The following is a 24,039-nucleotide window of genomic DNA, read 5'->3' as shown; positions in this document are numbered from 1 at the left end:
ACCACAGTCCAGGTGGACTGGATCAAACTGGACTCACCTGTCTCTGGGTACTGGGTTCACCTTGCAAGCCTCCAGGAGGAAGCGCACCACCTCCGTGTGTCCTGAAAGCAGAGCAGATGTTAACGCTGCGACGCTCAGAGCTGAACATCTCACTGTAGAAGCATTCATACTCTGCAGACGCCGTCTGCATCTGACATCATTCCAGTAGACGAGTTAAAAGAGCGAAGAGTCGTCTTCAGACTGTTGCTACAAAGTTGTCAAACATACATAAAATAATGACTTCTCATATGTGGGGATGAGTTTGACACTTTGGTCTATTCTTATTACGCTTTCATTATTACCATTATTGACCCTTGTGGAAAGTAACAAAGTACTTTTACTCAATTATTCAATTAAGAAGTTACTTTAAAAAAGCATACAATCAACTTATATAATACAGTTTGTCAAGGATGAAACCAGCAGCTCATCTACCGTCATTGTCTCAGATGTTGTTGAGCTGTTGGTGGGACTTAAAAAGACTTAAATCTCAAAACGATCAAATTATATAATATTCACTACAAATCAAAGATTAGAGAAAAGTCCATAATATTAGAAGAAATCTGTAGAACTATGTTTTTCCTCTTTCCTCTCCCACTGATCATCTCATGACCCCTAAGATTGTTTTCTGACCCTTTGGAGGGGCCCGACCCTCAGGTTGAGAACCAATGGACTGAACTTTGAACTTCAGTGTAAAAGCTAGTTTACACCAGCTCCACTGAATGCATCACGAGTACTGAGTCATCAGTGTTAGTAATCTAACAAAATTAAAATCAGAATAGACGATTCACAGAACAAGTACTTTCACTTTTGATGCTTTCGTACATTTTGATTCGAATTACTTCTGTACTTTTACTTCAGCACAATGGTGCGGTCAGAGGGTCCACAAAGTATATCAGTATGTGGTTTCTTACTCTCACATTGAAGTAGTTTTCAACTAGTTTATTTCACAGAACAGATAGAATAGAATTCATTCAGTGATGCTTTTAGTTTCTGTGCCTGAAACAAGAGTTTCAGTGGCCAAAAATATCTGCGAGCGCCACGATTTTCAGTAATGGAGTACTTATATGAACATTATGGTATATCTTGACTGAAGTAAAAGTAGTGAGTACTTCTTCCTCCAGTGGATATTGATGCACACTGAATGACAAAAGTGTGACAACCACAATGTCAGCAAAGACGAACCTTCAGCTGCTGCCACATGAAGGGCCGTTCTGGAGTCGTAGTCCCTCTGCTCCATGTCCATGGACGACAGCGCGAACCTGCACGAACAAAGTACACGTAACCACCTCCATTATTAATTCTTGATTAAAAAAAAGACACAGCTTAGCCCATTTTAGAACATGAGAACGAACTACTTTAGATCTTCTTTAGAAAGCTTCTGCTGCATGCCTTTGACAGTCTACCATCATCATCATCACCTGCTTCTAATTAAAGGTTCCCTGTGGAGTTTTTCACCTCTGGAAGTCCACAGAGCCGTTTGTTAACATTTATGAGCCTGTTTTGTTGGTCTCCTGTACATCCGTGGAGGAAATAAACCAAAAAACTGCCAGCTAGTACACATGACTGTCAGCAATACTGGATTAAAAAAAAATATATCAGGACCTGAAGGACACAATGACTAAACTCCACAGCTGTGAGTGACTCTTTTCCCAAAGCTTGCTCTTGCTGCCACTTGAGGTCACCAGAGTGCAAAGAGAGGAGAGGCAACACGTCCTCTGAGGATTTTAACCATCTTTGCATCCTGTCTGAGCCTCGGTAATGACAGGAAGAGACTCTGCTGGGTTCTTCCGGACTCCTCTGTGGTCACTGCGTTAAATGTGATTAAAAGTCAGCACCTCCTCAGGGCAGAGACGTCTCCTGTGTAGGCAGCAAACAGCAGGTTGATGACGGACTTGACCTGCGGACAGACAGACAAACCACAGAGTCATCCTGTTTTCACCTCCAGCTCCATCAGCTCCTCCGGCTCCAGCAGCTCTGACAAATACCCATCAATGCAATGACATTCATGAGAAACTAGTTGGGATAAACGACTAATGCTGCACATTTTACTTCTAAGCAGCTCTGAGGAGAATTCAGCTTCAGTTTCGTAAATAATGAGGCTGTTATTCCATAATTTCTTACTGTCATCAAATCCCATGAAAAACAACCATAACCAACAGTGTGTTGACTGTTCGTCCTTCAGCACTTTCACACGTCCATCGGCTCCAAGCTCATTGGTTCCCACTGAAGACGTCCATTTTTAAAAACTGTTCACAAATATATTCTTTCATTGTTAAAAAAAGGCTCATTCATTTCCTAAAACAGCTGCTCGCTGCAGTTTGTTTCACACGAACAGCGGGACTATTTGGGACTATTTCCAGCGGCGGATTAATCCACGTTTGATGCTCTGGTGAGTCTTTACAGCAGCAGGAAGGTGTGTGTGGGACAAAGCCAAAATAAACGACAGGGTGTTTGTTCGTGTTAATGAAGGAACAGTCAGCCAGAGGGACAGCGTGGCTCACTGATGTGTTTTTAATTCTTTCTGGAGCTCTATGGCACAGAGGACAAAGATCCATCCGGCTGTTGTCCAAGGATACATTCACTGCTGGTTACGGTCTTATCATGATATTTGTTGACAATCAGAAAAATGCTGAATACTAATACTAATAAATTTAATTCTGATTTAATTCTGAATTCACCCCAGCTGATATCACTGCAGACAAAGCTGCACCTGCTCAGGTATAAAAACAATCCAACACGCAGTAACATGGCTGAATGTAATGAACACAGACATCCCTGCATCAAGTAAGACTTACCATCAAACAGCAATGAATCATTTCCTATAAGCAAAACTACAAAGAAACACCAATACAGAAGCATATATTACACTAATACAGTGTGATTTAATATGCAAGGAAACATAATTCATATTAACACGTTGGAAGCAAGATTTAAGGAGAACTGATATCAGTTATCAGAGATATCAGTTTGTATTCTTAAAAGACACATTATTTTGTTTTTATTTTGAAAGAAGAATGTTGTATTTGTTCTACTCATGCCCCCCCCAAGGAAAGCTGTCCAGAGACTTCTTTGTCTTAATGCAGGAAGGTTTATTGATGCTCAGCCGAGGAGAACAGACAGATTATCAGCGCGGAACTATCCTCGTCCACGTTCTCCAGCACATGTTGCAAGCGTCTACACCAGGCTGGAATCAATTAATCAGCTGATCTCAGTCTTCATCTGATAACTAATGATCCCTTGATGTTGATTGGTTGGCCTGGTGTGCTCCTCTTTGGTTGGAACGAAAACCTGCAGCCACACGGTCCTTTATGGAATCACTTTGACATATGTGCTCTAACAGGAGACAGTCTGCCCCGCCATGTCTGGAGGACAGCACAGCTTATCACCTATGCCCTTAGCAATGGAGCTTCTCTCCCTATCCGAAGGGCGCCAGCTTCCATTAAAACAACCTAACAGCTGCATTGTACTCCAGCATGTAGTCATGTGACAAAAAATTCCATCACACTCATCATCTGTATTCAAGAAACGTCACTTCAGCTCCTTCTCTAAGCCTGATCGTATTGACGAAGAATCAACCGCATGGCTGCATTCAAAGGGTTATACATGACCTAATATTTGTTTAATTTAGCGTGTTTCATTGAGGTTGATCAGATATGAAGACACTGAGGTTAAGCTTGTTTGTTAGATGAGTGTGTTCTGATTTGTTTTTGCTTATTTTATTGATATGTATGATGTAGATTGTATAGATTAGAAAGTTTAGCGTTTTTATGACAGAGATTTTAACTCACTTCAATGACCAGATGTGAACCTACAGAGAGTCAAATCTAAAAATCAAAGAATATTAATGCTGCTCTGTGCAACACGAGCAGAATAACACCAGATTTTAATCTTGATAACTTACAAGATAAGTTTGACCTACATAAAGGTGTGTGTATGTACAAGCAGGTATATTTCACCACTGCAGGAGGCAGCATGACTCTCTATAACACAGAAAAGAAATCCCTCAGCCCATGGAGCAAAATAACGTCCACAATTCACCAGTTACAGCTCTAAAAAGCAAAACTGAAGCAAAACGTCTGAGAAGTTGAGAAAAACACTTGAAGCAAATAATCTTGCAATCTAGTTTAGACTCGTATGAGCAGAGGAGAGAGAAGAAGAAAACTGTTAGAGCCTCTTTTCAGCAAAATAAAAGAACGTCAGCTTCTGATCTGTTCAGACTGCTTGAATCTAAATTTTAACATACGAATCAAGCAAGTGAAGCTCAGAATTGTTGTACTGTGTTTCTGTTTCGCGTCATGTTTGAAGTATGACTGTCTGCGAATGATAACAGCCTGCGTTTGCAGTAAACAGTTAACTGCTCAGTGTCACCCTCTGCTGGAAAACTGTGGCCTCACAATTCTTTGTGTCTTCAGTTAATATTCATTGTGCAGAATATTTATATTCCTCTCTAACTATTTTATTTGCTCAACAAAATTTTAGCTAAAAATCATTCAGGTTTAACGGGTTAACTGTGTCGACTCGTGAGGCGCTCTGTGACACGTGGCGGAGTCTCTCATCAGGAGGTGATGGTGGTGGCGTGACAGCGAGGCGAGACGACTGCCAGGCACTGAGCCGTGTTTCTTATGGCAATATTTTTAACGAGATGTTTTCCAGACGTGCTAGTGGCTCATGAATGGGGTATTTAAGCCAAACATCTTTTCCTTACCCTGACCAACAGGTCTTTCTGTCTAAACAGCACAGCACTGTCACAACATAATGTTCAAAGTAAAGTTTCAGGATATCTGTGGTCTGCAGAAATGCACAGTGCCAATATTATATATACACTATTGTAATTATATGTTTTATTTAATAAAGACAATAGAGGCAGGTGGTTTAGTTCATAAATAAAAAAGTTAGATAGTAAAAGACAGTAAAAAAGAACGGCTATGGGCGCAGAGAAATTAGGTGATACATAAAACACTGTTTTATTAGAATTCATAAAAGGGACACCAAGGCTAAAAAAACCCACAACTTTCACTGTCATGTCTGTCAGCTCATCACAGCCAAACAAACTGAAGTATTTTCCTCAGAATCGTAGACAAGTCAAGTCTTAGTGCTGTCAGGACAGTTCATGACATTTATGGAGACTTTACATACAGAGTTACAAGCATGTGGACAGAGAAAAGAAATCAAAACATATAAAAGTTTGAGCTTGGAACTGTACGGCTTCATTAATGTATGTCTTTTTTTTGGTGTTTAGCTTTTCAGATTTTACATCCCATGTGACAACTTTCTTTAAACTTTAAAGATTTAAATTTGGATTTTCAGAATCTTTATCAACATTGACTCTGCTGGTAAAACTGTGTATAAAAATATAAATATCTAATATCTGACCAAAACATCAGAGAACCTTACAGTTCCAAGGTCACCAAATGTCAATGGTAGTGATAGTTTTTCAATGTATATGCAATTTATATGTCTGAGACACAAATCAACATGTATAAAGACATGTGGAAGGTAATCAAATGAACTTAAAACATACTGATTACATGGGATTAAAACACACATTTATTAAATCATACAAAAATATGCATGCAAGAGGGAGAATGAGAAAAACAAAACAAAATGAGGAAACATTACATACATGACATGAACCATAAAAAATCTGATGATTTCCATGGAAATACTGGTAAAATCATTCAAAAGCCCCTCTGTCATTTGTTTGATTGTACAGAGCAATAATCACACTTTGAGGAGTGAGAGAAGCGTCGCTGATTCAAGAAATACAGAGAAACATTCAGCATGTTTGTCCAAAGCAAAGTGGGACAGATCAGGTAATCAAGTCTGATTGGCTGCAATGAGATTAAATCAGTGTCTCATTCGTGCTGGTCTGGTCCTGTCTTATAGACATGCAGGCACTGTATTTTTCATTTTGTGTCAATGAGGGAGAAAATGAACCTGAAGCAGCAAAGAAATAAAAACTGTGCACATTGTTAGAAATTAGACTGATTCCCTTCAGTCACGAGGCAGAAAGGCAACCAACATGACTCTTTGGCCAAAAGTCAAAAACACGTCGGGACAAAAAGAAAACTGAGGTTGAGACGAATCCTCTGATGAGATACTGAGCTGAGAGCTACTCTCTGAAACCGATTACATCTGAACCACCGTTTCCTCCATGACTTGCTCAATGGAAAAGTGATAAAGATTACATGACTGCTTCTGGAAGCTGTACATTTAAACTACCTGTGATGACTGGTGCTAATGCTAAGAATGTCTTCAGAGTTTCATTTTTAGTGACTTGCAGGAAGGATGAAAGTTTGTCTTCATTATAACTTTATACTATTTATAAATTGTCATACTATTGCAGTCATTGGTGACATCTGCACAATGTGTCCACAAATTTCATATAATAAAACTCATGTTTCAGCTCATTTTCTTTTAATTTCTCTCTGTACATGCATGCTTCATGCATGCATTAGTGGCGGACTCCACCACTGACAATGACAACTGCTATACAGGCAGGCTAATAATGACTTTAAATATGTTTAACGGCTATAATAGAATAAATGCCAGCCATGAAAAAATGGGTTTGATATTATAAAGACTTTAAGTCAGCTAAGACTCATTTCAGTTCTGCAAAAACTTTTCGCAGAAAGAAACAAGACCCGTGGATGAAATCATCAAAGTAGCCGACAGACCGAACTCAGCTTCTTGCATACAGTAGAAAACAATGCAGGAGCACCGAGGAAACTGGTTTTTCTACAGACCATTTTCCAAGGAGCATCAGTGACCACAGGGGCTTTTGAATGCTTTGTACCTTCACATGATAACAGGCAGAAACTTGAAAACAGAAAAAAAAAACCCTAACCATGACAGTCCATGACATAAAAAGTAACAAAAGAAAAAACTTCACACGACAGGACAATTAATAACAGGGTATTATTGGCTCCAGCAGCATCACTTTGAGCTCAGGTCAAACCCAGCACCAAACACCACACACCGCTTATACAGTTTTACCAACGATCGAATAACAAACAGATTAACCCCCCACAACCACTACAGTCACAGTAGAGTGACATCTAAGGCATCTGCTGACATGACAGTCATGTGCAAGTACGTCTATTTCCTGGAGGAGACAACATTATAGATTCGGAACGTCTGAAGTGTATTTTCAACACACATCCTGCTCTGCTGCTGAGGATTATCACTCGTGTACAGACGCACACGTAAAAGCTATATACACCCGCCGCTATGTACATTCAGAAGTACAGTAAATTATGTATGAGGTGAGGTTTTGATAATATACAATCTTCCTAGAAGAGTAACACTTTGAGAGTTTTACAAACAATACTGAATATGTGTTGTGTATGTGTGTGTTTGTGTGTGTGTGTCTGCTACTGGAGCTGGGTGTTTCCATACTAGTGCCGATGCGTTACATTAGCTTCTGTACTTTGAGAAATATATATTTGAGAAGTTTTCATTTCCCAAATGTTTAAATGTTGTCTGAAAACAACTTTACCGGAATATAATCTGTCTTAAAAAAATGGGCAGAATTTGCAATTAAAGACCCTGAAAACGTCTTTTCTCAGTCTTCAGTCCTATAATAACTCAAATGACGTTACAACAGTTTAACGCTGTTTAGCTCAGGACGCTTTTGTCCAAACTTTAAGTTGAACTGTTGTTTATGTACAGTCACGGATATCTGCTGTTCTGGAGAAGGGTTCAGAAGTAGCTGCATTCTTGATTAAAGCTCCCTCCCTTATTTGGCTGACAAGAAGAGAACGCAGGTCTTCATGAGGCAGAATCCACACAGACCTTTTTTGTGTTTTGGGAGCTTTCCAGCCAACTTTTGGTATGAAACTTTTTTTGAAACGGACAAATTTCAGGCAGTACGACAAAAGTTTTCAGGTTCAACACCCAGCTCTACTTGCTGCTCTGTGTGGTATTTCAAGTAACGGGTTTAAAGCAATAATCGATACGGTGACTGGTTTAAATTTACAATGCTCTGCTTCTGCAGAGAGCAGCTTCATTTGTAGACTAAGGCATCTTGTTTGAACAAGAGTGTATTTGTGTGCACAGCGTAAACACACGGTGATGGTTTTGGATTGCGGCCCAGTTAAACCCTGCAGTCACCTGCTCACGGCAGAGAAGTTAAAGGTTGTGTGAGGACTGATCAGGTCCACACGGACTATGAGGGGCTTTAACTAGAGGTCGCAGCAATGAACACACACCACCCCTCTGCTGACGTCGCACTGAGTTTACTCACTAACCTTAATAAACATGGAGCAGCCAGCCACACACACGCCTTTCTTTCTCCAACTAAACTCAACAGCAGCTCAGCTTGATGCAGCCAGTCCAGCGAGAGCGAGGAGCCTGGATTTAGTCAGCACACCTCTCCTGAGCTTTTTTGCTTGAGCAAACCTTTTTTTACAAAACCTAGATTATCATCATACTATCAGAAAAATCAGCCCCAGCTGTGATCCAGGCACAGATACTGATAGGTTAAAGTCAAGTCAAAGCCCTTTTTTACTACAGTTTCTCATTTCAATACGTCAGTAGTGTTTTTATCAACCTTGACTCTGCTTTTAGGTCCCAATGTTCTAACAAATTGTTGAAGTTAATGTCTATTTTGTGCTCTTTTTTTAAAGATATGGAGGAAGTCAGTGAGTCCTAAAAATCTCCTGCAACTTTTTTTTTCACGTATCAAGTGACTCCAACAAGAGCTTCTGACTAACTTCAATCCACAAATGTCTGCATTTATTCCACTTCACACATCTTTAAATATAACTTTACACCTGCAGAAAGAAGGTGGACTTTTCCTTTCAAGGTCCATTGTTCAAGAGTGGAAAACCTGCAATCTATAAAATCCCTTTGACGACGCCATGTTAGCCGTTAGCACTACGGCTCAAGCATTCACAGCTAACTGATATGTTAACAATATTCTCCTTTGACCCAAAACTTTCCAAGAGTTATCCAGGAACGCTTTCCTCTGTACTTCCATTCCCATCATCTGCTACAGTACATCCAGCATCTGTATTAATGTGCTGAGTCTTTGGCCTCAGTGCGATCTACAGGAAGAAATCATCTAGAGGAAGGCTGAATGTATATTTAGTTGGTCTAAAAGCTCCACACATCACACTCATACATCTTTTTTTTTTTTTTGGTTGAATTAAATTCAAACCAACCCTTAGCTCACATTTCTGGAGAGGACTCTGTCAAGACAACCATCGCAGTTCAAGGGGGTGAGATGACACCTGCACACTGTACATCACATCCTACACACACACACACACACACACACACACACACACACATAAGGCAAGAAGCAGGCGGAGGCTATGAGCTCATTTGGAGTTCAGAGCAAAAATTAACAAGCAGTAACCCTCCATCACAAATAAAAACAAAGTTCCTCCACAAGCAATAAATAATCCTCTACATAACTAATATATAAATATTCAAGGGTGAGGAAAGATGGTGGAGCTCTTGCGAGAGGTGGGGAGAGATCAGGTGGGGGGGGGGGGGGTCTCCTTTTATTTTTGTTTTCTTTATTTGGTTTAATTTCACTCGGCGACATTGTCCATCCTATACACTACAGTGGTGGAGCTGTCCTGGTGCGACTCAGTGGGGGACACCTTTTTCCAAAGAGGGGCTTTCAGAGCTAGCTCTTGTTGGAGACTCTCGTAATCCATGGGTCCGAAGGAGTGCAGCTGTTTAATTGACACGAATCATAAATTAGTCTCACTCCCTGAGTGTGTGTGTGTGTGTATGTGTGTGGTTCGCTGAAAGACCAGAGTCACAGCAGAACTGGACGTGTTTCAGCACTTTTCATTAAGAATTGCAGGTGCCGATAAATGTATTAAATAATCAACTGACTTTGGCTTTCAAACAGCGCAGGAAAAGGGGAAAGGGGTTATCTCATTTTGCTCTTAATGTGTAATAACGTGCGTCTTTGCTTCAGGCTTCAACTACATGTAGAGTTATGGAGATCAGCATGTTAGCCAGCAGCTACAGAGCAGCTGATGCAGAATGCTAACTGCTGTTAAATCTGAACTACAGCGACCTCAGCGCCACCTGCACTCTTGGAGAGGAGGTGTGTGTGTTTGATGTCGTTTTTGATGGTTTGTTCCTCACAACATAATGTTGTGTGTCCTTACCCGCTGGTCCCCTCCTTCTCTGCGAGGGTCGTGCTTCTTGGCAAAGTGGCGCAGGTTATCGTAGTTGTGGAAGTTGAAAAGCTCCACGAGGTCCTGGAACGAAAAGAATGACAGATCCATCAGAGGGATAAATACATTCATTCACATTCATGAGCTTGTCGTCTTTAAAGCAAGAAATCTGATTACTCTCGCACAAACGTGGCTTCCTGCACCCTTACGTGCAGCGCTGGGTGTTTGAGATTTGTATTTGGGCCTCCCATTCAGGTAATCATTAATCCGGCATAATTTACTTTTCAAACAGGTTCAGTCACTTGAAAAGAAAGTCTGTCAAGTTGAAACCGAAGGACACTGTTGTTGCACAATCTCCAATTACTGAGCTTTTTTCTTCCTGAGGCATTTTTATGTTTGTGATTGTTTCTACATAAACAATTCTTTCCCTGAAGCCACATGTATATAAAATAAAAGGATTGAAAGACAAAACAGTATATCAGAAGTTATTATCTTATCTAAGTCATCCAAGGACTCGTTAAGAAACATCTCAAACACAGAGTATTGATGGGTAACATTAACACTGATATCATATTTTCACTATGCTTTTCACTTATACGAAAGTACCTTAAAAGTTATAATTGTTTTAATCTCTCAAAGCCTCATTGAGTCTTTCAGTGTTGTGTTTCAGTGTTTATGTGTGTGTGTATTAGTGATTTGTCATTTGAAATTAAAGCAGTAAAATACAGACAGACAGTATTGCGTGCTTCACACTTCTGTTAACCTATTTCTCATCTCTGGATACAAACAAAACATGTTCTTGTGCTGCTGGAATGTCAAAAAACCTAAAAACTACAGGTGCAGTTATTTCTTGGCCTGCCTCTGAGCATGTATTCATAGAACAAGTCCACACTGCTGGCATGCAGCGATCTGCTCTTCTGTTTCTGGACATTACGTACCGTGCAGAACTGTATTCCTCTGACGGAGTTTCCCAGCTTGTCTAGTGGAGGCGACCAGCACATTACACCCATCACGTTGGGTACAACCAGCAGGATCCCCCCTGCTACTCCAGACTTGGCCGGCAGACCGACCTGCAACAGGGACAACAGACCAGTTACACAACAGGCTGTCTGTATGTATGTACAGTAGCAGCATGGCAGCAGTACAACGCTGAAAATGGAAAGTCAGCAAAGAACAAGTCAACACGGCTTCAACAATTCATCAGCCTATTTTTTCTGTGACATGAACCTGGAAGATCCTTCCAGTGAGCGTCTTTGTTTGTGATTCAGAAGATCAGGAGATCAGAAATTTGTTCTTTCCAAAAAACCCCAACTTGCATTAGCTGAGAATAATAGAACATAATGAAAGGAGTGATCAGTGAAGTGATTTTTCACACTCTCTCTATATAATTAACATCTATCAGGATGTGTCTCATTAAAACGTTCCGTCCTATCACAACAAACACCTCAGCGCCGGCTGACGATGAGATATGACAGCTGTGCCATGCAGAGGCTCTTGACACTGTGGAGGGATATATCCTCGTATCAAGACTTTATCTGTTCTGTCATGTGGATAAGTATTTCACAAGTATTTCAAATCATTGAAGTATGGAAAGTGAAAGAAATAGACTTAGCAGACCTGATATAGAATATATAGTAGCAGACAAGGATCAAACTGCACCAGCCATTTGTAAATCTATTACTAAAGGTGTAAAGTCCTTCTAATGTTCCACTGTACAACTGCTAATGGGGCTAACTTCAAACTACTGATTTACTAAATTAGGTTGCACTGCTCAAATTGAAGGAGTGCTTTGTGCTAAATGGTTTATATGTAACTAAAGGCTTTATTAAGAAACATGAGTAGCAGTGTTTCAGCCATAAAGCAGCCAAATGAGTCAAAGCAGAAACAGAAGACGCTTCATTCCACCTGACATTGAAGAGCTTCACCTGAGACGTGTTAAAACAGGCAAAAGTATTCAGCAATTATAATAATTTGCACTTGTCATTTCTATCTTCAGCATTGCCGTTGGGACTGTGTACTGTGTGCAGTTTAGATATGAGATTACTGCATAGTTTTGAACAAAGTCAAACTAAAGCAGGATGGTAACTAGAGTTCAAAGCACAAGATTAACGCACAAAAAGACATCACAGGTCAGTCCAGTTTTGTGAGTGACTCTGTGGTAACAAAATGATTTCGGTGTTCACAGGCTTGTATCCGTCCTACTCTACTAGATCGGCTGGTATTTGCTCTCTTGTGTGCCTTTTACTTACATGGAAAGCAAACTGTCCTGAGAAGTCGTACATGCCGCAGGAGTGCATCAGACTCAGTGTGTTCCTCACCGCCTCAGGACTCAGGATACGCTCACCCGTGATTGGGCAGATGCCACCGTTAGCCAGTGTGGCTGCCATGACACTAGCACTTTCGGAGGTCACCTCGATGGAGCACAGCTGGAGATTCACAGAAAGGACAATTTGTATCATTGCTCTATCATGACTATCTTCCTCTGCCATCTCATGTTACGCCTTAAAGAGGAATTAAGGTGGGGGAACAGGACAGCAGGAATGAGGAAATCAATGAGAGTGGAGTTCATCGCTTCTGTAGAGTTTCAGAGGCTAATGGTGGATATGAAAGATCTGGCCACGTGTCAAATGTCATTTCAAACAAATTGGGGGCAGCATATGATCAGAGCAACCGCTAACTGCTGCTCACTATACTATACTCTATAGCAAAGAGAATATTATCTACTCTTTACTCTATAGCTATCTTTGGCTACAGTAACTAGCTGCCGTTAGCTAGTTAGCTCAGTTAGCTGTGCAGCCCTATTAGCTGACTGGAGTCTGCCCCAACCGAAAGGTGGAGGATTGTTGATGTTTACACCACAGGTAACAGAACCAGGCTCGGTAAACACGGCCAGATTGGATCAGATCAGTAGCATGCAGGGACATAAACATGCTGAAAAACAGTTGGAGTTTGGCAGGTTGAGAGAGTCACGTCTTTAAAATTGGTAGAAGAGCAGAAAACTGTATCTGTTCAGGATCTCTGACACTCAGGGATGGAGTCAATAATGTAGGAAGTGCAGTGAAAAGCAGGAAAACAATGTTCTGTCGTTAAAACTGACACAGGAAAAAAAAACAAATCACTGTTTCACTCACTTGAAAGTAGAAGTCCAGGACTGATGTCATGTCCGTCCCCTCTGGGAAACACTGCAGAGAAACAGCAGGAGTTTAAAACAAGTTGAGCAGATTTGGATGATAAGAAACCTCTGTAGACTCTCAAGTAGGTCTAATAACGGTTTGTTAAAATTCAGCTTATTCCAAATAGGCACATGCAAACTACAGGACAATTGTAATTAACTGAGGAATACTAAAATGAATTTAAAAATGATTTTCTTGAATGGGCAACTAGTAGTAACTTGCTCCAATTTCTAAACTTTATTCTCACTGTTGCTGCTTTTCAGCTTTGTAGGGCAGAGAAAAACAAATAAAAAGACAGGGGAGAATAAAGTCAGCAATGACTCATTCAAGGTCAAACCTTCTTTTCTTTCAGATAGTAGCCGATGGCAAAGTTCCTGTCGCCTGACTCACGCTCTGACTGGAATCTGTCACACAAAGAGCACATCACTCCCATTACATAGACGAAGGAAATATTTGCACTGAGTGTGTGACTGCCTGTATGTTTGAGCACTTGAGTGTACGAATTCCACCACCCCCACCCCTCATGTGTGCAGTACAACCAGTGCTCTCATGCTATCATGTGATAATGCTGCAACATGAGCTGCAGCGCTTGGTCTTTTTCCAGAAACATTGTTAGCATGTGGTGTCATTGCGATTCATGCACATGCAAGTGACCTTTAGATGCCAGTTCCAGTCCTCCTCCTTAATTAACTCCATCCAAATCAATAAAACAAATAACTCCTGCTGTCGGGAGTAATAAGGTCAAAAGTTGACTTTTTAGACCAGCATTGATAATTGAGGTTAAATTCCTGAGCACTGAAGCTTCATCATTTTATTATTTCATTCACTCATGAAACAAAACTTTTCCTACATACGGTCACTTAACTAAGCAGAGAAACAGCTATTAAATCCTGGTTTAGTCTGCTGGTCTGTTCTACATGCATCTTATACATGCTTGTAAATACAGAGCTGAGTAATATATATGACCTATAGACTATAGATAGTGCAACAGAGGCTTTGGTAGCACTTCTTGTTGAAGGTGAACCCACAGAGTATAGGAGCTTTACTGCTACGTATGTGAAAGAACAGATCTAGAAACTTTGAAAACAACTCGGATTACTTACGTGGCGTTGCTGAAACCCACATACTCGTTTCCCGACATTTTTTTCAGAAAATTCATGACCTGGAGGGAAAGAAGTGGGAGGGGTAGAGAGTGACAGAATCACCAACAGGGGTTCATGGTATGAGGTTAAATACTGCGATGAGTTGGCGGCCTGTCCATCATAACATTTTGGCTGAACAGCACGTCTAAATTTACAATAGGAGTCGTGTTTGTGCCCACCTGATGAAAAAAAGCGTTAACCCTCTTTTAGCTCTGTTTTTGGTCTTTACCAACTCCTGAGAGAAATATCTGCCTCTTTATCTGTTAAATGCTCCATTATAAGTTCACCAGCTAGTCCCTCACTGTGACTCCCTTTTCAGCAGCAGACAGTCAACACTAGGTTTTTAGAGATTTCCAGTTGAAAATCTGCCTGCTGCAGCCAAAGGTGATGCAATGAGAGCGGTGAGTGTGAAAGTCCTCGCAGAGGATAAAGTTAGTCAGTTGGAACTGAAGAAGTCTCTTGGATGAGATGTGAAATGTTTTCAAGTTTTTACAACTAATTCCAGCTGCTCTAGTTTCAACCTTCCCTGGATAACCATGACCTGGATGATGGAGAATCTCCACAGACGAAGTTGTTATACTCACATAGTCAAATTTTTCTGCGTTGCTTGCACCTTGCTGAGGACAGAACAAAAGAATAAGCAGTTAGTACAGTTCTTTCACCCAGGGATGCTGCAGAGGACAAGCACAGCATCATAAAAGATAACACTAAAATAAATAAGACAACGCTACAGCTGACAAATTAGAACTACAGATTTAGCAGATGTGACTAGACTTTTATTATAAATACAATGTATAAATAACATGAGCTTTGACAAGAATTACACAAATGGATACAAAATATTAATAAGATTGGCTTGCGAACAGGTTACAAAGAGGGAAGTCTTTTTGAGTGAAAAGGGAGATTTAGTAGACATGTGCATTACCAGAGCTTAGCCAGTTAAAGAAAAACATGTCTCACTATTTACATCTCACTGATTCCAAATAAGGGACTCAATATTATTTCAGTCTATGAAGTAAAAAACACAGTTTTTCACAATCTGCAGCGGCCTGGCTGCGTGTATGTTTCTACATGAAGTATACAGTAACTGCACAGAGATGTGGGTGTATGCGGGCAAGTTTGTATTATGGGTTACCATAATGCAGGTGTGTGTGCGTATGTGTTTGAGGACGTGCGTCGACTGTAGGTCAACATGTGTCATCTGGGCAAAGAGCCTGTCAGCCAAAACTGAGGGGAGAGGGAGAAATAGGGGAGGAATGGTCTTCCTCTGAGAATAAAACTCACAGCTCAGCTTGTAGCTCAGTGTACATTTATCAGGTCATAAGCTCATTGATGCTGCTTATCCCCACACACACAAAAAAAAACGCAGCAAAAGAAAAATAGACACGCATGCACATTAAAAGTGCTACAGCATTATATGATTTTAATAATTATTCATGTTTTGGATGGTGTCAAAAGATGTTTATTAACTTTACAAAAGGCTAATGCTTCATGTGCGACTGACAGTATGTTTTAAATTCTACACTTTACTGTGCAGAAGCAAAAGTAAGTGACTGATGGAGGTGTTAAATAGTCACTAAATGGGGTTTCTACAGAGCTGATTGGAAGAGAAAGAAAAAGAAGAAGGGGGGATCAGGGGAGTGGGAGAGTGCGAGGAGATAGATATGGAAAAGGAAGAAAAAATTACCAACGTCATTTGACCTGCAGCAGCAGTCATTATTTCCCACAGTTCCTAAGTCTGGAAAATATGCAACAACATACAAAAACAGCAACAACATGTAGCCTTCAAGCACCATGTAACAACAGTTTGGGCATACTGCCACGGCAACCATCCCATAGTTTTCCCACCGAGGTTACAGCAGACGGGGCAACCTGACCAACGGCTTGACATTTGTGCTTCAGTATAGAGAAACAAAAACACATTGAGACACTGATGACAATGGTGAGCAGATGTGGACACACATTACTGTCTCTGCAAATGAGGGGGTATCTTTGAACCTTTTCTGGAGTGTGACTTATGCAGTTTAACAGGTTTGCTGTGACGAAAGAGTACCCTGCACATACAATGATCCACACGCTGCATTGTGTTCAGTATGCATCATGAATCAATAAGAAAACTGGTGGGCGACCGGTGTGAAGTGAATACGGCAAACACAGGAGTACAGCGACTGAAGGCTCCTGACTATATGGACTGTGGTATATAACAGAACAGAACAAGTAGACTTCCTAAAATAGATGATTTAAAAGGATGTACTTCTGCTTCGTCTTGGCCCAGAATAGATCTGCTCACACCCACTGCAATGTTTAGGAATTGGTTCAACATTTTAGGAAAAAGGCTCACATGCTTTCCTTCAGAGTGAGACAAGAAAATCAATATTAATGAATACATATGAGGTGTGTCATACAGAGCACACCTTAGCTAAACACAACACTATAAAAAGCCAGCATTGTCATATATCTAATTCTTGCATTTCCAGTTAGCAGTTTCCCCTCTGCTTATCACTCTTTCTGCTACGCTAGCTACACATATCTAGACTCCAGCTCCTCACTTGAAGCATCATTAGTTGATTGTTTTGGCTACTTGGAGTCGGCTGTAAATATAACACTGACATATGACCTTATAAAACTTGTGTCAAACGTGTAAGCAAATACCTGCCTAATCAGCATTAGCATTCATTGGAGTCGTGTTTGAGGCCACCTGAGAAATGTTAGTGTAGTAGTCACTCTTCTTTCACTAATTTTTTGTGTCTCCACCACCTGAAGGAAATATCTGGCTCTTCAGCTGCTAAAATGCTCCACTGTGTTCACCAGTTAATTGCTAACTGTGTCCGTCTGCTGTTTGGTGCTGAGCAGGTAGTGAAGAGTGATTTGCTAAAAAAAAAAATCTTGCTATAATGTTAACGAGAGCTGAAATAATGTACAAAACAGTAAGGGGCCATAAAACCAAAACTGTGAGCTACAAATCATCATCAATCTTCTCTTCTTACTTTCTCAGAGAAAGCAAATGTGTATTTTTCCAAAATATTGAACTATTCTTTTAAGAAGCTAACTTATCTGGGATCACTTGTGTGTATTTTTTTTACCATTTAACACAATTAACTCTAAATTTTCTATCATTCTACTTCTGTTCAACAGCTGCAGGATCACAAAATGCTAACTGGCTTAACAAGTGGAAATCCTTAGCATTTTGAAACTTCAGACGTTTTAAAGCTGAGCCGTTGTGTGAAGACAGAAACAGAAAGATGTCTCAGTGATAGAACCTGTTTTGTCTAGTACTCTGTGGCCAAAACAAAAAAATAGCATTTGGTTGCAGAACAGATCAAAATGCTGCCAAGACAAATCAGATGATTGTGTTAAATACAAATGTGGGCAGGTTTTAAAACTGGTGGTGACAAAAGTTTGGAGTCAAGGTGAAATGTTTCCTCAGGCTGCCTTAATAATAAAGATTTTCTGAATTACAAAACTGTACTTACAATACAGAAAGTAATACTTCTCGTGAGGGTCCAAAAAAGTGAATTAGATTGTTCTGTTTGGGTGTCTGAATGCCTGCATAGATCCGATGCATTTTCTGCACATGGTGCAGTTCCTGTTCAGGTTCTGACAGGATTGTGACCAAAACATTTTTATTAAAAATGATTAGAAAGGAAAGAAAAGGCTGTCTGCAGTGTAGGGCTGACAGATATGCAAAAGAAATCATTCTGTGATTATTTATTTTGACAGATATTGATAGCGATATTTTTGCTTTTTCACTGAATAAATACATAAAACTAAAGATGGGATTATTGCTGCGGTCTGTACCAAACAAACACATTCCCTTGTGTCTGAAGAACACGACTCTGTATCGCAACAATGCTTCATTTATAATTATATGTTGCAACATATTTTAACTTTATGAAAAACTTGCAGCTTCTGAGATTTGGATATTGCACTTGGTAAAACTGTGATTTTGATAGTATTTTGATTAATTGTTCAGCCCTACTGCTCCATTGTCCTTTGATGGACTATTCAGTAATCTCTTGCTCAACAAGCATGAATGTTGTTGTGCAGCACAGAAAGGTAATTAGTAGAATGTTGCTTAAAAATTAACTTTATGCAGCCAACTTCAAACACATGTCATTGTAAAATGGCTTACTGTGGCAACTGTACTGTCATCTTTGTTTTAAATGCACAATAAAAGGCAAGGTTTACACAGTATATCTGGGTCTTTGTTGTGCCTTAGAGAGTATATCCGCTGGCTCAACCTACTTAAATCTACTTGCATAAGTTGTGCATTGTGATGGCTACTGACTCCAGCTCAGGTAACTGCCTATTAGTTTGCTGTATAAAAACAGCGCAATCTTAAATAATAAAAGGCAGTCTTTGCAGATAAATGCGAATATGTCTGAAATATATATATACACACACACAAGGTGATAATGCATAATGCACAAGAAGCGCAGGTGAAAAAACTAAATAAAAAAAAAAAGGATTTTATGTGGACACTGAAAACACACAGGTCACAGACCCTGAGAGTTGTCACAGAGCTACTCTGTTGTTTCCTACTACTTTTAAGTGAAAGAGATTCAAAATCATATCAAAATCTAACATGCCACATGCTTCAGCATGCACCGTCGTACATGGAGGATGCATTTGGCACCATTTACAGTGTAATTACTCTGTGAAGGCTTTCTGTACAGCTTCCGTTCAAGTAAAAAAAAAACAAAAACGAATTTCCATGCTTTGTTTCTTACAGCATCAATAAGAATGTAACACAGATGAAGTGTAGCATTCAGTTCAAAGTCTTGGGACAAAAGCTTAGCAGAATATAAGGTCATGTCCAGATAAAGCTACAGTCAAATACCAGAATTTACAGAAAATGTGTGAAAATCAATAATTCAATAAAGCAAAAAGAAAAAAAAAACAAACATCTGCAATACAGTCCTGCAGATGTAAGCAGCAACAGAGCTGCAGCACAGTAAAGGTGTTTGCAGACAGCTCTTGTGTGAGTATGTGTGTATGCTAATAATTCACTGCCTGCACTGATTATGTCAAGAGAGACTGGTAGGGTTAAAGGAATTAAACATTAAACCTGAGGATGATCATTAGAAGCTGTAAAGAGCTTAAAAAACTAACTCTGCCGATGTGAAAACCTATTGACACACCTGGCCTTTAAGTCTAATCCTTCCTCTGCTGCAAGTGAACCGGTGAGCTGCAGCCTGATTTGATGGAAGACAGCCTATTCAATCCTGCCAACTCGCTGCCAATGTGTCATCGCACTGACTTGGACATCCTAACTCTGGTGCCAAGATGGAGGAGATGCGGCAGGTGAGGCTCTATCTGACTTCCTATCTCTCCCTTCCATGGCTGGTCTGCGTGCACCTGCATTTGACTTGCTCTCCGTGCAGGTTATTTTGAGCAGGGACTATAACAGCGTGTGTGCTGGGCCAGCTAATGGCCTTCAGGAAGGATTAGCACAAGTCTTAAATCACCACAACAAGACACATGGCAGTGGATTCAGGTAGTGAAGTAGAAACAATTCCAGCTGAGTCAAGAATCATAAATACCTGAACACACTCGGACGTTTATAGCGTATTGAGGGAGCAACAATACCCCAAAAGAACGGTCTGATGAGGTGTCAAATCAGCAAGATATTGTGTCTTCTTGAGTGGGTTTCAATGTGTTCAAACAAATGTAGGTTACACAGGCCTTTGTTAAACAGTAAAATCTTATCTGCTACCAATATTTATGTTAACCTTCATTTTATCTGCTCGATTAAGCAGCTCAGCGATACCCACCACACAAAGAATTCACTAGCTACAGGCTTTAGTGGAAATGAGATACAGAGTGGACATAAAAACACACATGAAGGAGGAAAAATAGAAGTGTTGCTGCTTTTACCTTTATCAGTGAAGTACAAACAATAGCGCCAGCATTCACCATGGGGTTGTGAGGCTTATCTGTAAAACAACAAGAGCTCAGTGGGCACGATGCAGAGGATCAAAGTGTAAACATCAGTTTCTTCAAATCTGAGTGCTCTGTATATAGACAGATCAAACAATGAGAATTAAACACACTGCACACTGACTGAAGATACTACAAACAGGGAATGAAATTAGCACCTGCCACCTGTCAGATACGGGCTAAATGTTGGCTGCGGCAGGTAGAAAAAAAGTCAGGTCACCTGTCACCATGCCAGACATTATGCATTAACAAAAGTCATTTTTAAACAGTAATTATTAATAACAGTCAGTGATTAAAGTCACACTGTGCTAAGAATTCTAAAGCAGCAGAAGAATATCTTTAATGCATAGGCATGTTTAGAAAAGCTGCATGGCAAGTACTGAAGTGTTTGTGTTCATAAGAGTGTAGATGTTGGCATGTACACAGCTTGGCAAGCTGACAGCCTGTGTGGAAACTTGTCCTTATTGCATCTCTGCTGTGCTGTATGAAGTAAACTTTGTACCTACACCCAAAACAGTTGGTACAGTACAAATGCTGGTGGGAACAAAGTGTTTCAAGAAATTAACAGCACTTGCTTCAGCTTTTATAGCCAGGGAGGAGTATCATGTTTCAAATGTGTGTGGGGGTGGATGGTTGTCTGTGTTCACTATGCAGAACTAAGTCAACAAGAATCAGCTGCTGCTGAACCAAAGACTTTCATTTTCATCTAAAGATAACAATGTTAAAATTAGGATATAGTGAGGCCTTGCAGTCCTGTCATTTGTCAGCTGGTGACGTGATGTGACTCCTGTTTAGAGTTAAGCCAAGAGATAGTGTTTGCCTCCCATTTCCATGAGTTGCTCCGTGAACTGAGTGACCAGATGAGAGGAATCCTCCCTCCCTCAGATCTCTAAAATAAGTTCAAGTACATTTACACTTACATCACCTGCATTTCCTCACTAGTGTGTGATCCCCTTACACAACAACCATGAGGCTATCCTGGCAGGCGAGAGGCAAAATTACAACACAGGATATGACGATCAGATGGCCGTGGTTTAAGTACCATCCTGGGGATTGAGCTATTTCCTCACAACATACACGACTATGTTACTGATATGAGCTTTATCTTCATATTAAAATGTCTGATAAAAGCAGCATAATTCATGTGCTGGGCAGCAGTGGAATACTTAAGCTTACTTTTACAATTTTTCATACCCTTCCTGTTCAGTGAAAACAATGCATGTCCAGATTTGATTATTTTGATTGTTTGTGCTAAACTGCAGGACGAAGTGTTCTTTTATGGGTTGAGAAGGTTCTCCTCCATCTTCAGATAAATAAACTATTTTAAAAAGCCACTTGGATTAGTTGGATTGTCACAAAGCTGACATCACAAATAGTTTTGAAGCCAATCTTGGTTAAACATTCACTCAACTCACTCAGAATGGCCCTTTTAGTCAGGTAAAAGACATCTCCTGTGAAGTGGTTAAATGTTTAAAATGACATGTATTTGCATAAGTCATTCTTAAGGAGGGAGAACATGTAGATGCACTTTTAAAGAATTTCAACATGATAATACAACTTTATTGTGAAAAAAACATATCAGAAACACATGAATAGTCATGTCTGGAGGGGATCTTTAAGTAAAGAATATTGAATATTTCTTCCACCGCTAGTATTTGGTTCAGTGTAACTCAATCACATTTATTTTCTCACCCTTTCACAAAAATCATCTAATGCCAGCATCTGACTCATGCACTTGGAAGCTCAGTTGCAGCTCTCTCCAGGACGCTAAAGCTACTCAGTTGGTGAGCATTGTCGAGTAACTATCTGGGTAGGTAATGACAGACTGCCCCACCTTGTGTCTTTGGGGTCATGGGAGAATGTGGCAAATGGTATCTGCAGAGCTATGGGAAAAATGGTATTTACCCATTAACCTAAATGTTCCCATTTACAAAACAAAGCACTGGTGCATTAAATTAATGGCTGATACTGTAGGTTGTCACCAGCAGGATGTTAAGCATGCTACAATTCAATACCACTTCTTTCTGCTCAATGATTTCAATACTAACAATGTTATTGTTCAAACATAGGGAACACTAACTTCCTAAACACAGCCAAAGCCCTGTGTTGATCTGTATTATCAAACTTGCATCAGGTCTCCACTGCAACATTTTGAGGAGGAGAGTGTATGGGCTGATAAGCTTTTCAGACAACACAGAGAGAAGAATACTCCACAAACAGAAAGAAGGAGAAGAAGAAAGCAGCTCACCATCTTCATTCAGGAAGAGCTTATTAAAGCGCAGGCCACTGGGCTCCTTCCCAATGAAACTGTGCACATACTCTGTGCTGTAGTCGTTGACAGCAACGGCATACTTCAGAGGCTTCACACATGACTGCAGACAGAAGGGCACCTTAGTGTCTCCGACTGTGTGCCTACAAAAGACAAAAGATAACAAGTTATCTAAACTGGCAAAGCAGCTGCAGTGTCGGAGACAACAATACAGAAGGAGAAACTAGAGCAAAACGAAAGCAAAATGAAAAAGCGCATGTTCAGAAAATTTCCATTTCACAGAATAATGTGAGTGTTCAGGGAAAACCATAAAGTTCAGCGACGGAGCGTTGGAGCGTGATAACAGAAGTGCACATTCTGTTCAATGCCATGCTATCTTTATGACTTCCTGTCTTACAAAAACATAAATACACACACCTATGGAATTTTACAACAGCCTATCAGAGAACAAGTGGATCAGAACACCTGTTGACATCATTACACTGCGTTCTGGACTAACTTTGCTTTTACTGGGAAATGCAAGGGAGTGTACACAGGAACCCCACACCTGTGCATTATAATGGAATGTCCTGGAATATATGAAACTATGAGGCTTAATCAACATTTCTTTGAAACATATTGAACATCTGTAGGCTTCACAAAGAGTTTATTACACTACAATTAATTCATAAAAACATTAGCTACTCTGTCCACCCCCAGAATTTGGAGGAGTACAGCACAGCACCATCTGAGGACCATTAATCATCATGTGACAATTCAGAATAAACACATTTTACAAACTCAAACAGTGGTTTTATCTAACATTAATAAACATGATGAATGGCTTCTGACACTGTAGCTAAAATTAATGAAAACTCACTTGTTATTATTCCTAACTGAAACCACTAGATGCTGTTTGCTAATTGTTGCAGGAAGCTGGTCTCAAACAAACATTAGAAGTAATGTGCTCATCATTAAAAACATCACATGACTGTGTCTCACCTCTGTCCGTCAACTGTGCACAGAGAGACAGCCCACAGGTCGGGGCTGAATTTGGCAAGCTGAGGAATGTAGTCTGCAACCTGAAAGAGAGGTACTGTAGCTGAAAGAGGTTCACTTGACACCGCTGACGTCTGCTGAGGCTCAGGCTTCAACGGAAAGTCAACAACACTGACAATACACAGGAACACAACTGATAGGAGGTCAGATCCTCATCTGAGGACCAGAAAGGACAAATCCACCGTCATATCATTTTCCACCACGCCTTTGGATAAACCCCACAGATGTGTTTCTTTCCCAGCTCAATTTTCCTTTTCTCTCCGTTCCAGCAAATTATTTCTTGCCCAGTTAATAGT

General features: G+C 40.2%; 1 protein-coding gene across 2 annotated transcripts in view; it reads right to left on the bottom strand.

The window, feature by feature from the left end:
- The window catches only part of glsb (glutaminase b), a 37,082-nt gene that overhangs the window by 3,532 nt on the left and 9,511 nt on the right, over positions 1 to 24,039 (bottom strand). Inside the window, exons 5-17 of one of the 2 annotated variants that reach the window (XM_041950062.1) lie at positions 23,687 to 23,766; positions 22,685 to 22,848; positions 20,374 to 20,432; positions 15,081 to 15,113; positions 14,458 to 14,516; positions 13,692 to 13,758; positions 13,313 to 13,363; positions 12,431 to 12,607; positions 11,120 to 11,251; positions 10,173 to 10,265; positions 1,875 to 1,936; positions 1,222 to 1,298; positions 38 to 101 (exon numbers count right to left, since the gene is read on the bottom strand). In XM_041950062.1, coding sequence (XP_041805996.1) covers positions 38 to 101; positions 1,222 to 1,298; positions 1,875 to 1,936; positions 10,173 to 10,265; positions 11,120 to 11,251; positions 12,431 to 12,607; positions 13,313 to 13,363; positions 13,692 to 13,758; positions 14,458 to 14,516; positions 15,081 to 15,113; positions 20,374 to 20,432; positions 22,685 to 22,848; positions 23,687 to 23,766 — 1,118 coding nt within the window. Of the gene's footprint in view, positions 1 to 37; positions 102 to 1,221; positions 1,299 to 1,874; positions 1,937 to 4,979; positions 9,726 to 10,172; positions 10,266 to 11,119; positions 11,252 to 12,430; positions 12,608 to 13,312; positions 13,364 to 13,691; positions 13,759 to 14,457; positions 14,517 to 15,080; positions 15,114 to 20,373; positions 20,433 to 22,684; positions 22,849 to 23,686; positions 23,767 to 24,039 lie in introns of those variants that run through there. The other variant, XM_041950063.1, reaches the window with a different exon arrangement.

Source organism: Chelmon rostratus, chromosome 13, assembly GCF_017976325.1.
Source record: "Chelmon rostratus isolate fCheRos1 chromosome 13, fCheRos1.pri, whole genome shotgun sequence".
In the NCBI taxonomy this organism is placed as follows: Eukaryota; Metazoa; Chordata; class Actinopteri; order Chaetodontiformes; family Chaetodontidae; genus Chelmon; species Chelmon rostratus.
Note: the sequence above shows the minus strand (reverse complement) of the source record. Positions and strands in the feature narration are given on the sequence as shown.